Here is a 17,299-nt window from a genome sequence, read left to right on the forward strand (position 1 = left end):
AAGTAATAAAATGTATAAAGTGCAACTGAATACCGGAGTGTATACCAAAAAAGAATTACGGTGTGTTCAGTAAAAATAGAAAGCTTTTCAGCGAGTCAAATGTCGAGTAACATGTCAAAAAAAAAAATCTAAACAGAAAAAAAAAAGATGCAAATGAATTTTTTATTGCTGTGATATTCTGGTTGTTTGTGTTGTTCAGCAGTTTAGCATCATGGCATGAGGTCCTTAAAGCCTTCGGTGAAGTCATTACAGCGTGTGAGCATGTGCTCAGAAGGACTTTCGACTAATGTGCGAATATCATCGGCTGTAGTTAATGTGTGTGTATGTGTGTGTGTTTGGGGGGTGTATTTGCTGAAGAGGGGGTGTGTGTGGGGGTGTGGGTGAAAGTGTGTCCCCTCTGTTATTGGCTCCAGGTCTCCAGTCACATTATGCGTCTCATTGTGTCTTTGTGGGTGAGAGGCCTATAAAAAGCCGGGCTGGAAGGAGCCGGTCAAACCAGAGAGCCTCCACTGAGACACACTGACACAGACAGACGAGAGGACGGTGTGTGTGTGAGTGTGTGTGTGTGGGACTTCCAGTCTGGCTAGTATTCAGCACAGAGAGGTTTGATCAGCTGTGAAGGACGTCTTCTGAGTGGCGGGAAATCCCTCTAAACTTTTCTGTCAAGCGTCTTGTTAATTTGTTTTGATCTGCCGAGATGGATTCCGACACCGGTTCCACCTGCAGTCGCTCCTCATCCCCAGACCTCGCCGTCGACTCCAGCTTCTTCTCCAGCAAGATGTTCCAGCAAGCCGAGAAAGCCTCAGACGGCTCCCCGTCATCCGTGGGGAAAATCCGGAACCGCCCGGAGCTGTCCAAATCAGACCTGCAAGAATTGCGCCTGAAGGTGAACAGCCGCGAGCGGAAACGCATGCACGACCTCAACCAAGCCATGGACGGCCTCCGCGAAGTCATGCCGTACGCTCAAGGCCCCTCGGTGCGCAAGCTGTCCAAGATCTCCACCCTCCTGCTGGCACGCAACTACATCCTCATGCTCTCCAGTTCCTTGGAGGAGATGAAGAAGCTAGTGGGTGAGGTGTATGGCTCCAGCGTGGCTCAAAACCATGCCCCGAGGCCCGTCTTAGCTCCGTCCCTGCACCCTCTGGCCCAGTCCTTGCACTCTTTGGCAGGTGGAGCCGCTGCCGTGAGCTCCACCCCCCTTCAGCACACCAGCACACACGCGGCTACAGCTCAAACTCCCCATTCTCCTCCATCAGCGGGATATCTGGGCTTCCACGCGCCACCAATCCCGAGCTTACTGAAGGACCCACTGCATTTGGCCAGCTCGTACCGCCACTTCCCCGGCATGCCGTGTCCGTGCTCCTTGTGCCAACCTTTACCGGCATCCACCGCCAGCCTGCACGGCCTTTCCATGAGCAAGTGAACGTCCAGAACTAATCGAAACATGGACTCGCTTTTCAAGCTTTTGAATGTTTATAATGTATATAAAGTATAAACTGTTTTTTTGCATTGTTCCAGGATCTGTATCTGAAGCAGGAAAAAAACCCAAATGTGAATATAGTATGTGAAGTTTTGTACAGTTTTGCACATGGTTTCCTAAATTAAAACTTTATTCTTATTAAAAACGCCATTTCCTCTTATTTTTTTTCACCTCCGTCACCATCCCGCATAGCTGAGTACGGTATCTCCACTCGAACCCGCAACATCTGAGGCTCAGACTCTTTCTGCTTGCACCTCCTTCTCTCAACACTTCCTTTCCCTCTTCCTACTTTTAGCATTTGTTGCTACGTTCATCTCGCAAGCTCAAGAGTTAAAAAGTCTCTATATAAATAGCATTACTTGTTGTAAATAAAATGAGGAAGGACGCTGTACTGATGAAGGTTAACGAGTTTAATAATAATATTAGCAATGCAGCCACATTTTCAAGTGTGTGTGTGTGTGTGTGAATTTCATGCTAAAATCATATCATGAGCAAATGGGAAGTGCCAAACTGTAAAGTTATACATTAAGATTGAAGTGTTAACACGAGTGGAAATACAAAGGCTTGGAAATGTGATGTGCTAAAGAGCTGTCAGGGGCGGCAGCTGCTAGCTATACGCTCGTGTGTGTGTGTGTGTGTGTGTGTGTGTGTGTGTTGGTCTAAATTCGGACACCATATGCATCACACCTTTGCAAAACCTTGGCCCCGGATAAATTGACATACTGAACATATGCATCGGCGCTCCCTTATGCTAGCTAGCATGTGCTATGTGCCGCTAGTCAAGCTTGTTTTTTTTTTGTTTTGTTTTGTTTTTAAACACAAAGGCTAGTTAACGCAACCCAGAGAGTCAGAGGAGCCCATCAGTCGTGGAACGCCCAGCGGGCAGCGCCAGGGAAGAAAGGAGGAGGCTGTCGCCAGGTTGGCGCGTCTCTATTGTGTCCCTCACACAGGGGACAGGGACCGTTTCTTTTCATGTGAGCGCGGGAAGATTTGTCAATGTCCAACAAAGCTGCGGCCATATTCATCCCTCAGCCGCTGTCATTAATTACCCGGCGGCCTGGCATCTGCACGCGGACATTTGTTAGACGGAGAGCGAGTGGCGTGAGGATTCAACTAGTTTCTGTTTTCTGTGAGACGCGCAGAGTAACAGCGCGCATGTTAGAAGTGGATCACGGAATACAGACAACTTTCCGTATTTAGATTCCGAATTGGTTCCCGAAGTCCACAAATGATTTGCCGTGAACTAGCAATGAGTCAGTTTTATCTAGCTGCTAATCACGTCTGGTGCATTCCGAGGGTAAAAATATAACAGCTGTATCATAAATTTACTAGGAAATATAACGCTGATGATGTCACGAGGCAGAAAGCTGCTGGTTATGATGATGGAGATGAAGGTGTGTGATGATTATATGAATCGCTAATGAAATGAGCTTCAGGCAGTCATGCTAATGGTGTGTGTGTGTGTGTGTGTGTGCGAGATCATAATTCACTAAAATATTGCATTTTTAATAACATTTATTTTAGGATTTTATAATAATAATAATAATAATAATAATAATAATAATAATAATAATAATAATAATAATAATAATAATAAAGATATAATAAAAATACGGAATTTAGTGTAGTGTTATTAGTTTATGAAATTATAAATTTGCATTCATTATAAAATGCTTTTTTTTGGTTACTAAATTTTAAAATATAAAATAAAAATAATAATAATAATTAATAATTACTTATAGAGATTAAAATATGAATAATGACTTGAAATTAATTATGGTTTTAATTTTTTTTATTTAATTTTATTTTTTCAGAGATGAGACTGAACGGCATCTAGAAGTCCCTTGAAAAATTCACAAAATAAAATAAAATAAAACAGAATAAAATTAATAAATAAATAATGTTATTAATCGAATAAAGAAAATATATATGCCATTCGTATGTCTACATTTTTTTTATTTATTCCTCATTGTGTTTCATTTAATGCATAATGTTATCTGTAACATGAAAGTTTATAACATGTATCACATATGCATTATTATTATTAGTAGTAGTAGTAGTAGTAGTATTAGTAGTAGTATTTATAAAATACCATTATTGGAAATATTTAATGCATACTCATGGAAACTGAGTGTTCCTTGGGGAACTTTGGCCAGTACTTAAGCAGTCCAATGAAAATATTAGATCCTGGAGATCTTCATTTACTCTCTCCCACAAACACACACACACACACACACAGCATTTCTCAGGAGCCAAATCGTCCGTGAAGAATACACGCTCGTCGTAGCAGGACTCCTGCATGTCCCGATGAAGGCAAGATCAGAGGAGAGATGAAGAGATGGTTCTTCTCTCCTCCTCCTTCAGCCCTCAGCTTTCAAAGAGTCGGGACAATGACAACTCGCTCGTGGGACAAAAAGCCAGGGCAGGGGGTCGCCTGAAACACAGACCCCCCCCTCCCTCCTCCTCCTCACACTCCTTCCTTCTTTTCTCTTCCTCTCTTTCGCTCTGCATTTCATCACGGTAACAAGCGCCGTCAGGCCGCACAGGGATCTGACACTCACGGACTCACAAAAGCGGTTAGCTCCTTTATTTATGGGCCCATTGACACGGCTAAGAGGCTCCGTCAGCTGGAGGACGTCCCAGCGGGGGGAGGCAGCTGCCAGCCTGGACCGGAGAAGGGGATTGTGGGATACTGGGAGCCGGCGGGTTTCCCCCTCGCCCTCGGTCCGGAGCACAGGTGGGAATGGGAAGCCAAACACATTGTGGGGGATTAGCCGGCCCGCTGCGGAGGGATAATTAGACACATTGACTCGTGCAAAGCTGGTGTTTCCTGATCACGGGCAGATGGAGCGGGTCCACAGAGAGAGAGAGAGAGATGAGGGGTTTCTGAGGTTTGTGTTGTTAAAGGTCTGCCTTTAAATTTATTCATTTGGCTTCGGGTTTTAATCCTGATCCAGTCTAGGGATAAACCTGAGCACTTTTCCTTCAGAGCTTAATGTCTGGGCTTTGAACTCACAACCCACCGACGCTTACCGGGTCGGGATTGAGGTCGGGGTCGAGGTCAGGGTTGGGGTCAGGGTGGATCCAAAGATTATCCGGGGAGCACAGGGCATCCTGGAGGAAACTGGAGAGCCCAGAAGAAACCCACAGAGCATATAAGAATCTCCACACACACACGCGGTTCTGAAGGCTCGAACCCGGGACCCTGGAGCCGTGAGGCAGCGACAAAGTTTTCAACACCCTTTACACTTCATCCTTAATCTTACTGATTAGTTTTCTATAGCAGCTGCTCTGCCAGTCAGGGCAAATCACATGTTTCCAATAACACCCTCATTCTAACATGTCAACGTTTCTATGGTAACGGCGTACTCAGGGACCTGTAACATACAGCGTGTTAAAAATCACGTGTTTGTTTCATATTTCTCCAGGAGTCTTGATATCTCCAACACCTCAGACATCACGCTTTCATTTTCCCATCTCAGGAGGAGAAGTGAAGATGTTTATGTTTCCTGGATTCTCTGTGACTGAGAACAGGAAGCCTGAAACAGGAAGTTCAATGATATCAAATTACAAAAAAAAAAGGTCAGGTGGCTGTAAGGTGTGAGTGTAATGAAGCTCTTGAGTGTGTTAATGTGATGTTTATGTGCTACCTTATTTTTTTATTTTTTTATTATTTGCATTGATTACGATGAAACGTCTCGGCGCGTTATTTTCAGATCCGAGACCATTTCCTCCTGACCTCTGTGCCACATGAGTGAGCGAGTGAAGCTAAAGGACTGTGATCGATGAGGAAAAGCGGCGCAGCCTGCTGTGGCCCCGGGGCCGCTCTAACCGAGTTAATTAGGGAACTGAAGGACCCAATTAGTGGAATTGAGGGGCGGGGGACGGACATATTGTGTAACAAATGCACATATTGCGCAGCTTCTGGATGCAGAGTGGCTTCAATTAAAAGAGGGAGGAGTGGTGACCCCTTTAACCGTGCTTCCTCACACACACACACACACACACATGATGCATACTAATGAGCACAACACAGCTGGGATGAGACACATAGCATACGTGTCCACTGCACACATATGACACACACACACCCTCGAGGGCCTGAGAGGGCAGGGGGCTCAGGTGGGTGTTAACACACACCCACCACGCCTTCCTCCATATGGAGCGGGCTGAATTCTAATGACGTGATAAACTCCTCTTGTCACTTCCATTATGGGCAATTTCATTAGCTGATTGTGTGTAACAGGGTGACGGGGCTGAGCTTCTCCCCGGAGACACGCCACAGCTTGCGAGCGCATTTAGTGCTCGCTACGTCACGTGTATGAAATGCAGCAAAAACACACGTCTGTTTTTCTTCTATCTCGACCCACTGAATGTTTTGTGCTCTGGCGTTAATAAAGAGTACTCTCCTGCACTAAAGAGCACGTTTTCCGCTTCTCTGTTTAGTTTAACTGCTTTAACTTCTGCCCGAAAAACCACACAAACCTCATGTATGAATAATCACGCGTTTATTTTCACACATTTTCTCACGTTTTTTTTTCTTTTTTTTTATTTGCATGAATCATACAACACAATTTCAACAAATCCGGTTTCCTGAGCAAATTCTTTATAACTTTAACTTATAAATCGAGTATAAAGAGCTGTGTTTGACATCCATACACAAATTTAAGAAACAAAGCGTGCTGCATGTCTTAGCTGCTAGCAACCGTGTCGATGTCTACAGGAAGCGGATGCATTTAATCGAAATCCAATTTCAGTCGTTAAAAGGATTAAATTTAACAGTTGGATATTACTGGTGATGCAAATGTAAAACTACTTGACTGTAAAATATTTTCTTAGAAATTCCCAGTAATGGAGTGGTATACAGGCTAAGCATCATGATCATGATCATCATCGTCATGCTAAACATTCCAAATGATCTAATTTAAACTTCAAAAATACTCTTGAGATAAAGTTTTGAGCTAGTTAAAGAGAATATAAGCAACATTATATCCAGTGAGTGCGCAAAGGAGAAAGATATCTTAGCAGACACTCCAACTAAAGTCAACGCGCTGGTGAGGCATTTGCCCTCTCAAACATGGCGCCGGGGTTGACGTGTCTGAGTAAGATCAATTGCGCGTCTTCCTTTTAAAAATGGCTGCTTGTACGTCGCGTTCATTTTCGTTCAAAATTCGACCGTCGTCATACACCGTGTATTATAGCTGTTACTACACACTTCGTTAATGTTTCTAATTGCACAATAAGACACCCGATGAGAATCGCTAAAGCGTTTATTTTCTTTACTTCAACTTTATTTTCTAGCGTAATTAAGATCCGCTTCCGGGTTCCGGGTTGAAGGAGTTCAGATGACGTCATGCGTTGAAGATGGCGGAAGGGTGAGTTGTTAAGTCGCTCTAAATAATCGTTGCGAGCTGTTTTAAATTAGTTGTTGATGCAGCTGATTAACACTTTATAAAGAAGTACATTGCGTGGCAGCGCTAGACTGGACCAATTGGCGAGATTCGCGAATAGCAGCGACGCCATAGCGGGCTGGATATGTGGGTTTGTTTACAAAAATAGTGCCGCGAGCTTCGCTGGCGTAGGGATGTGTCTCAAATGTGGTCGTCACTCCCTGTGTAGGTGCCCTCGACCTGTTGGCTTGAATGTGATTTGTAGTGCGCTACATAGTAAAGTGAGCGCTATTTGGGACAGAACCGGGCTAGTCAATAAAAGCGACGGTCGCGGCTGTGGTTAGACGGCAGTGTTGAGTGAATTAGCGAATCAGTTCTTAAATCTGTGTTGTTTTGGGTTTTTACTCCGAAATAAAAACTCAGAACATGCTCTTTGTTTATTTATTTGTAATTGTTTCTGTTATCCAGCTCGAAAGCTAAGCTAGCCTGTTGTCTACGTCAGCTGCAAAGCCTTTTCTAGATCTTTCTCGGCTTATAGATCAGGCAGTGTTCGGTTCTGCTTTCTACCTGTTTTTTAAAACAAAAGTGTGATCTTGATGCATTGATGAATCTCGGTATGTGTGACGGTCTCAGGGAAGGAGTCTGGTGGGGAGGCTGGTTGCAGCAGAGCTTCCAGTCCATCAAAGACAGAGTGAGTATCTACCTGCAATTACACACTAATTAACACGCAATTAAGATCCTGTTCTACATCCTGCCCCGGTCATGGCTTTTAGAGCAACCGGGAAAATGAAACGCCTTCCTTTGTGTTGTTGTTTTGTGCATGATCCAGTTCTGTACTGTCACGTAATTTATTCAACCCTCTCTGAATTCCGGCTTTACAGTCATCCGAAGCGCTCGAGTTCATCAAACGGGATTTGACAGAGTTCTCCACAGTGGTGCAGCATGACACTGCCTGCTCCATCGTCGCCACGGCCAACGCCGTCAAGAGCAAGCTGGCCGTAAGCTTTCCTCTCTTTCTCTCACACACACACACGCAAATATGCATCTAGCTACAGTTCTCATTCTCTGGCAGGTGGAAGGTTCTTCCGAGACCACGGAGAAGGTAAAGAAGAGCCTTTCTAACATTCTGGGGGTGATTACAGACACGCTCGCTCCTCCGCCGGATAAAACCATCGACTGTGATGTAATCACGCTGGTGGCCACGCCGGCCGGAACCACCGAGGTGTACGACAGCACCAAGGTCAGTGTGAAACTGACAGGTCGCAACGTCTTGTCTGTTGTACACAAGGCCTTTGACACACACACACACACACAACCCCCTTTTCCTCTCCCTCTAACACCGCACATTCCGTCATTCACCAAGTTTCCGCTCAGGGATCAGTAAAGTGCTCTCTACTCCACCATTTACTGTCTAACTGGGTCATGGGACACGCCCATTCAGCTCCATATAAGGAGTTTAAAAAAAAAAATTAACCAATCAGCATTGAGCGCCTGGTGATTTCTGCGAGTTGACCTGCGTGTTGTTTTTTTCTCGTCAGGCTCGACTCTACACTCTGCAAGCCGACCCTGCTACATACTGCAACGAACCCGACGGTACGCTTACTTTCTTTCCTTCTTCTTCTTCATCATCATCCTCATCATCAGCTATCCTGGATTTATGTAGTAGCTTTTCAGATTAACCCTAATGCACGATAATATCTCCTGAGAAGTCACGTCCACAGTCATAGCAGTGTTATTGTGGTGTGTGTGTGTGTGTGTTTTCTCTCCGTCAGGTCCGCTGGAGCAGTTCGACTCCTGGCTCTCCACGTTCAGCCTTGAGGAGAAGAAAGCTGAAATCTCTGAGTTGCTGGTGAACAGTCCGTCTATTCGAGCCCTCTACACTAAAATGGTACGACCTGCTCCCGCTTCCCCGCTTCCCCCTCCACACCACAGTGGAACAGTCCCTTAGGACAGAATAACGTTTTATTCATGCAGTTTAACAGGAGCTTTCTTTAAATGTGTTTATAATGAATTCTTCTTCTGTGTGTGTGTGTGTAGGTTCCAGCGGCCGTGGCTCACTCAGAGTTTTGGCAGCGCTACTTTTACAAAGTATATCAGTTGGATCAGGTATGGTCTCTCGCTGACTCCATGACATCCGCAGAGCAATAAAATAAAAATAAAATCAATTTTAAGAAATTTTCTTTATTTTAAAGGCAACACGCAACACTAGCATGCAGAAAATCTTGTGAAGCTGTTTTTTTCCGTGTCTGTATTTTTGAGCTCATGGTGTGTGTAAGTAATGGCCCCCCTGGAAGAACAATGCACTGGTTGTGTGTACAAACTGCAGAGTTGTCCCAGTTTAGAGATAAATAAAGCCGTGGCCTTGAACATTCTCGGCCCTGAGCTCATCACACACACACACACACACAGACACACACACCTCCTGCTGTGGCTCGTCTCCACCTCCAGGTCTCCAAGCTGCCTGATTCATCTTCATCCTCATGCCCCGGCGGATCTTAATGGTTCCACACGGACAAATTTCAGTGGATGATAATCACCGGATCCTGTAAAGACTGCCCTGTGTTCATCTCACACTCTGGGCTGAGATTTCTGTCACTGCTGCAGCCTCTGGATCGTTTTATTAGCGAAATAACGCCGGGGTTTTCTGTAAAGCTGCTTTGTGACTGGCCAGTTCATGGCTTCAGAAGAGAAGTTTAATGTGTTTCATGGAACTTTACTCTGTGTATAAAGGAGCTCATTGTGTCCCACTTTAAGACTGTGTGTGTGTACAGGAGGAAGCCAGGAGAGTGGCACTGAAGCGGCGAGCAGAGGAAACCGCTCAGTCTGAGAGTCTGGGGTGGGAGGAGGAAGAGGAAGGTTGGTTGTTTATTCTCTCAGATACTCAGCGTTTCTAATCACAGGTCAGTTTCCTGGTTCTGATCTTCTCCCTTTCTCTTCCAGATGAGTTCCTTGGAGCCTCGTCTCCGTCTCGTTTGGACTTCGCTCCTCCCCCTGTAGCAGCAGAGACGGGCGGCTCCTCGTCCTGCTCTGAGGTGCCACGTTCCCTTGGCGACGGCACGTCCGACGTCACTCCGTCGGTCAGCAGCGACAGCGTGAGTCTCCCGACACAGCTGGAGAACCTTCCGGTCAGCTGCCCAGACGCACCGGCCCAGGGCGAGAAGCAGAAGAGCGCAGAGGGAGCCGGAGCGAAGGTGGAGGGAGGAAAGGAGGAGGGAACTCGAACGGACGGAGCGAGGGATCAGGAAACAAGGAAAGAGGAGGGAGTGCAAGACCTGCGAGTGTTTGAACTCAACTCTGACAGCGGCAAGTCCACGCCATCCACCAACGGCAAGAAAGGTGATAGCGGAGGGTGCCAATACTTCTGAAGCAGGCGGGGTACCGAGCATGCTGATTTAAAACTGGTTTCGTTTGTCTGACGTTGTTCTGTGGATGTTTTATGGCAGGTTCCAGTACTGACGTGAGTGAGGACTGGGAGAAAGACTTTGACCTGGATATGACCGAGGAAGAGGTTCAGATAGCTTTGGCTAAAGCTGATGCCACTGCAGAGGTACCGCCTCTTACATCACAACCCGCTACATCATGCTCCGCCTCTTACATCACAACCCGCTACATCATGCTCTGCCTCTTACATCACAACCCGCTACATCATGCTCTGCCTCTTACATCACAACCCGCTACATCATGCTCTGCCTCTTACATCACAACCTGCTACATCATGCTCTGCCTCTTACATCACAATCCGCTACATCATGCTCTGCCTCTTACATCACAACCCGCTACATCATGCTCTGCCTCTTAGATCACAACCCGCTACATCATGTTCTGCTACATCTTAAATCACAACCTGCTACATCATGCTCTGCCTCTTACATCACAACCCGCTACATCATGTTCTGCTACATCTTAAATCACAACCTGCTGTATGTGTGTGTGTGTATATATGTGTTTTTTATATATATATATATGTGTGTGTGTGTGTATATGTATGTGTGTGTATATATATATATATATATATATATATATATATATATATATATATATATATATATATATATATATATATGTATATACATACATACATACATACATACACATATATATACACACACACACACATATATATATATATATATGTGTGTGTGTATATATATATATATATATATATACATACATACATACATACATACATACACACACATGTATATTTCTTTTCTGTCCCAGTTTGATGACGAGGACTGGGAGAACTGGGACTGAAGAGCCGGAGACTGACACCGATGTGAGAACTTCACCGTTTTTCCCAAACAATCCCCTGCGATTTAAACGTCTCGAAGTCCACACCCACACGTTCGCATTCAGCCAATGGGAGCAAGACGCTGGCCTCGCTTCAGAGGCTTCACTTCAGAGCTGAATTCATTCACCTTCCAACAAGCCGCTGTTTTTTGTTTTTGATTTGTTTTTTTTCAGGGGAAGAATTGGCTTTAGAGCAGAAGTGATAGCGACACGTCCAGGTTTAAAACGTGAACACGTGTCTAAAAAAATAAAAAATCATCCCAGAGATTGAGGTATTGATGTCGATGGTATGGATGATGACACCTGAGCTTACAGTATGTCATTCGTTCTGTTTTTCCGATAAAAGCGGGAAAACACTGATATATATGTATATATCAGCTTCCGGGGCTTTGTCCAGTCAGTAGCTGTACTCTTGACCACGCTACTCGTTCTGTTTATAGGATTAGAATCGAATCCTGACGTGTAATTTATGTACTTTTTCCGTTTCTGTGTTTCTTTCTTCAGTATGTTGTCATCTTGTCTTTTTTTCTTCTTTCCTCTTTGTCTACGAAGTACTAACTTCTCTAATCTTATGCAAGTGATATGAATTAGCATAAAGTATGTTCTACCTTTCTCCTTTTTTTTCTTCTAGACGACTGTTGCACTTTGGTTTCACGAATTCGATACGCTACGTGACTCTGTTCAGTGTTGTGTGGAATGTGGGGGGGGTATCTGTCATTCGTCACAATGTTGAAACTGTTCATATTTGACTAAAGACAAACAGATGAAAAGTTGTCTGTGGATTTATTGTGTGTGTGTGTTAAAGGAACTAAATCATTCCATCCATCCATCCATCCATCCATCCATTGTCTTCCGCTTATCCATAGCCGGGTCGCGGGGGCAGCAGTCCAAGCAGGGATGCCCAGACTTCCCTCTCCCTAGACTCTTCCTCCAGCTCTTCAGGGGGGGATTCCGAGGCGTTCCCAGGTCGGCCGAGAGACATTGTCCCTCCAGCGTGTCCTGGGTCTTCCCCAGTGTCTCTTCTCGGTGGGGCATGCCCGGAATACCTCCCTAGGGAGACTTCTAGGAGGCATCTGAAACAGATGCCCGGACCACCTCAACTGGCCCCTTTCGATGTGGAGAAGCAGCGGCTCTACTCCGAGCTCCTCCCGGGCGACAGATCTCCTTACCCTATCTCTAAGGGAGCGCCCTGCCACTCTACGGAGGAAACTCATTTCGCCAGCTTGTATCCAGGATCTCGTCCTTTCGGTCATGACCCAAGCTCGTGACCTTAGGTGACAGTAGGAACGTAGATTGACTGGTAAATCGAGAGCTTCACCTTTAGGCTCAGCTCCTTCATCACCTCAACAGACCGGTACATAGACCGCATTACTGCAGGGGCGGCGTGGATTGAGAGAGTGATGAAAAGAACTGTCGAGCAGTTAGGGCTAAACTTGGTGGATGGACGGACGGATGGATGGAAGGACAGATGAATGGATGGATGGACAGACAGAGGGATGGACAGATGTGCCATGTCATGATGGTGAAAATAAGCCCTCAGTGCAGATCATAAATGAAGATGAAATAATAAACCGCTCATTTAGTTTATGACTTCTGACGGCTGATTGCTGTTGACGGTGTGTTATTGTGCTCTGGTTGCTTGTGCTGCACCGTTGCTGTGGTAACCACCACCTGCCGGCATGGCGGGATGAGATGTGGAGCTGGAGGAGTGCGAGTGCCACCAGACACCCTGCTGAGAGCCGAGGCACTGACCTTCCCGCCATTACAACACCTGAAGATCTCACTTATTATTAATATTATGATTATTATGATTATGATTATTATTATTACACCATAACTGCACACAAGTCAGAATCATCCAGCAGTGTTGCAATCCAGGGTTCTGGCCACTAGGAGGCCCCCGGCAAGAACAGATGTGAAGTGTGTGTGTGTCATTTTGTATCTATATAACACAACATAATATGTGGATACACAGCGATAGTCTTTAATGTTCTTATTGCTCCACAGAAAGAGAAGTATCGATGTAAAACACGATAGATAGATAGATAGATAGATAGATAGATAGATAGATAGATAGATAGATAGATAGATAGATAGATAGATAGATAGATAAGCCATTTAGAAATGAAGTACTGAGCTGGCAGTCAGGTAATAACTTCTAGGCCAAAGACGAATTGAGCTGCTGTCCCTGCTGTGACCCGACTGAGAGCTGGTGTTTGATCTAGTGGATGAGTTTGCAAGGTGAAACAACAGAAAGAAGACAGTCACCAGAGGTGGCGCTACAGGACAGGGTTAGGCAGTGTAAAACCTCAGATGGGTAAAGAATTAATTATAAACTATACAGTACTTTGAGGAGCCCCACCTTTTATAGCTGGGTTGATGCTCGAGGTGGAGTAAGGTGGAGTGGGAAGGAGTGTGATGGGGTGTGATAGGGTGGAGTGTGTTGGGGTGGAGTGTGATGCAGTGTGATGGGGTGGAGGTGGAGTGTGATAGGTGGAGTGTGATGGAGATTTGTGAGGTGTGGTATGATGGGGTGGAGTGTGATGGGGTGTGGCGAGGTGTAGTGTGATGAAGTGTTATGGGGTGGAGTGTGATGGGGTGTAATGGGGTGTGGTGAGGTGGAGTATGATGGAGTGTGGTGAGGTGTAGTGTGATGGAGTGTAATGGAGTGTGGCGAGGTGTAGTGTGATGGGGTGTGATGGAGTCTGGTGAGGTGTAGTGTGATGGGGTGTGATGGAGTCTGGTGAGGTGTAGTGTGATGGAGTGTAATGGAGTGTGGTGAGGTGTAGTGTGATGGAGTGTGATGGAGTGTGGTGAGGTGTAGTGTGATGGAGTCTGGTGAGGTGGAGTGTGATGGAGTGTGGTGAGGTGGAGTGTGATGGGGTGTGGTGAGGTGTAGTGTGATGGAGTGTGATGGGGTGTGGTGAGGTGTAGTGTGATGGAGTGTGATGGGGTGTGATGGGGTGGAGTGAGGTTGAATAAGGCTCCAGTCACTAACTGTCCAATTATACAAAACAATATATCTAATAAAACACTCAGCTCATGTTTCACACAGATATTTAGACAGTACATTGAGTGAAAACATTTGTAGCTGTAACACATGTAGAAGTAACACATGATAGTGGACAAGTGCAGGTGTAACTTAAATGTGTAACAAATGAAGGTGTCGCATATGAAGGTGTAGCACATGTAAGTGTAACTCATAAAGGTGTAATACATGTAGGTGTAACACATGAAGCTGTAACACATGAAGCTGTAACACATGTAGGTGTAACACATGAAGCTGTAACACGTAGGTGTAACACATGAAGCTGTAACACATGTAGGTGTAACACATGAAGCTGTAACACATGTAGGTGTAACTCATAAAGCTGTAACCCATAAAGCTGTAACACATGTAGGTGTAACACATGAAGCTGTAACACATGTAGGTGTAACACATGAAGCTGTAACACATGTAGGTGTAACACATGAAGCTGTAACACATGTAGGTGTAACACATGAAGCTGTAACACATGTAGGTGTAACACATGTAGGTGTAACTCATAAAGCTGTAACCCATAAAGCTGTAACACATGTAGGTGTAACACATGAAGCTGTAACACATATAGGTGTAACATGAAGCTGTAACACATGTAGGTGTAACTCATAAAGCTGTAACACATGAAGCTGTAACACATATAGGTGTAACACATGAATCTGTAACACATGTAGGTGTAACACATGAAGCTGTAACACATATAGGTGTAACACATGAATCTGTAACACATGTAGGTGTAACACATGAAGCTGTAACACATGTAGGTGTAACACATGAAGCTGTAACACATGTAGGTGTAACACATGAAGCTGTAACACATGTAGGTGTAACTCATAAAGCTGTAACCCATAAAGCTGTAACACATGTAGGTGTAACATATGAAGGTGTAACACTTGTAGGAGGCTGTAGTGGTGTAAAACCGTGAGTTGCTATTTCACCAAAACGTTTATTTTTTACCTGAAGCACAAACAAGACAAGAGGAAACTGTAAGGATCAGTTCCACCACCAGGTGTCAGTGTTGTAACACACACACACAGACACACACACACACACACAGAGAGAGTGTTACAGTGGATTGGGACACAACCCAAGTGAGCCAAAGAGTTCACCGAGTTCATTGTTGACCCCCCCCCCTTTTTTTAAATTATTATTATTTAACGTTTTTAATGCTTGATATTTTTATGAAGATGTTATTGTGTTAATAAAGGTTGTGATATTTTCAGTCACAGTGCGCGTATGATCGGTGTTCAGTAGAGGAGGCTGTGCTGGTATTTAAGCTCATTTACAAAAAGTATGTTTGTGGTTTTAATGTGGGTCACAGAGCCAACACCTGCAGAGCTCAGGTTTATCCTTATGACTAAACAGACTGATAGACTCCCTCCTCTCTATCTCTCTCTCCCTCTCTCTCTCCCTCTCTCACTCTCTCTCTCTCTCTCTCTCTCTCTCCCCCCAGAATGTAAATCCAATGCAAATTCTCGTTTTTTCTCTCTCTCACTGAAACAATTTGCCTCTTCCTTAAACAGCCTGTTTTGGCTTATTTGTGTATTTGTGTATTTGTGTGTGTGTGTGTGTGTGTGTGTGAGAGAGAGAGAGAGACAGAGAGAGAGAGAGAGATCTGGTATACGAAGTCTTAGTAAACAATCTACCAAAAAAATGAGCCTGAAATGTTACATGGTTTTAGGCTGAAACCCTTTAGTATTAATCTGCTATTAAATGAAACAAGACACTCTAAAAGAACTCTAGTAATTAGAAATGTATTAAAAATACATTAAAAATAACCCTGATGTTTTATAAGTTTAATATCATTAATATCAACTTTAAAAAACCTCCAGGGCTTTGAAAGCCTGCAACTGGCAGCATGCTGAAAGAGCTCACAGAGGCTGCAGGGGGGAGAATGGGGTGAATAAGTGGACGGATGGGTGGAGAGATGGATACAATATTGGCTTGTACTGAAAAAATACAATATGATGATTTTCATTTCAGAAGTTTGCAGCTATATGACGGATGGACTGAATGAATGTATATGGATAAATTAATAGATGGATGGATGGCTGGACGGACGAAGTAGACACATGGAGGGGTGGACAGATACACTATATTGCCAAAAGTATTCGCTCACCTGCCTTGACTTGCATATGAACTTAAGTGACATCCCATTCCTAATCCATAGGGTTCAATATGACGTCGGTCCACCCTTTGCAGCTATAACAGCTTCAACTCTTCTGGGAAGGCTGAACACAAGGTTTAGGAGTGTGTTTATGGGAATTTTTGACCATTCTTCCAGAAGCGCATTTGTGAGGTCAGGCACTGATGTTGGATGAGAAGGCCTGGCTCTCAGTCTCCGCTCTAATTCATCCCAAAGGTGTTCGGGTTGAGGGTTGAGGTCAGGACTCTGTGCAGGCCAGTCAAGTTCATCCACACCAGACTCTGTCATCCATGTCTTTATGGACCTTGCTTTGGTCACTGGTGCACAGTCATGTTGGAAGAGGAAGGGGCCGGCTCCAAACTGTTCCCACAAAGTTGGGAGCATGGAATTGTCCAAAATGTCTTGGTATGCTGAAGCATTCAGAGTTCCTTTCACTGGAACTAAGGGGCCAAGCCCAGCTCCTGAAAAACAACCCCGCACCATAATCCCCCCTCCACCAAACTTTACACTTGGCACAATGCAGTCAGACAAGTACCGTTGTCCTGGCAACCGCCAAACCCAGACTCGTCCATCAGATTGCCAGATGGAGAAGCGCGATTCGTCACTCCAGAGAACGCGTCTCCACTGCTCTAGAGTCCAGTGGCGGCGTGCTTTACACCACTGCATCCGACGCTTTGCATTGCACTTGGTGATGTACGGCTTGGATGCAGCTGCTCAGCCATGGAAACCCATTCCATGAAGCTCTCTGCGTACTGTTCTTGAGTTAATCTGAAGGCCACATGAAGTTTGGAGGTCTGTAGTGATTGACTCTGCAGAAAGTTGGCAACCTCTTTGCACTATGCGCCTCAGCATCCGCTGACCCCGCTCCGTCAGTTTACGTGGCCTACCACTTCGTGGCTGAGTTCCTGTCATTCCCAAACACTTCCACGTTCTTATAATACAGCTGACAGTTG

General features: G+C 45.0%; 2 protein-coding genes across 3 annotated transcripts; both read left to right on the forward strand.

Moving 5' to 3' along the window:
* Positions 1–440: 440 nt before the first annotated feature.
* On the forward strand, positions 441–1,424 carry olig4 (oligodendrocyte transcription factor 4). The gene has a single exon (XM_058386715.1). The coding sequence runs from the start codon at positions 698–700 to the stop codon at positions 1,421–1,423; it is 726 nt and encodes a 241-aa protein (XP_058242698.1). The 5' UTR covers positions 441–697; the 3' UTR covers position 1,424.
* Positions 1,425–6,766: 5,342 nt separating this feature from the next.
* On the forward strand, positions 6,767–11,930 carry bsdc1 (BSD domain containing 1). 2 transcript variants are annotated; one of them, XM_058386247.1, is made up of 11 exons: positions 6,767–6,855; positions 7,504–7,561; positions 7,752–7,868; positions 7,943–8,110; positions 8,409–8,463; positions 8,643–8,758; positions 8,908–8,976; positions 9,642–9,726; positions 9,811–10,206; positions 10,314–10,417; positions 11,092–11,930. In XM_058386247.1, exons 1-11 carry the CDS (start codon positions 6,845–6,847, stop codon positions 11,122–11,124), a joined length of 1,212 nt encoding a protein of 403 aa, XP_058242230.1. In that variant the 5' UTR covers positions 6,767–6,844; the 3' UTR covers positions 11,125–11,930. The 2 variants fall into 2 exon arrangements, with proteins under 2 accessions (XP_058242230.1, XP_058242229.1); XM_058386246.1 differs by lacking the exon at positions 6,767–6,855 and having other exon boundaries at positions 6,890–7,561.
* Positions 11,931–17,299: the final 5,369 nt, after the last annotated feature.

This window comes from Hemibagrus wyckioides, linkage group LG03 (assembly GCF_019097595.1).
Source record: "Hemibagrus wyckioides isolate EC202008001 linkage group LG03, SWU_Hwy_1.0, whole genome shotgun sequence".
In the NCBI taxonomy this organism is placed as follows: domain Eukaryota; kingdom Metazoa; phylum Chordata; class Actinopteri; order Siluriformes; family Bagridae; genus Hemibagrus; species Hemibagrus wyckioides.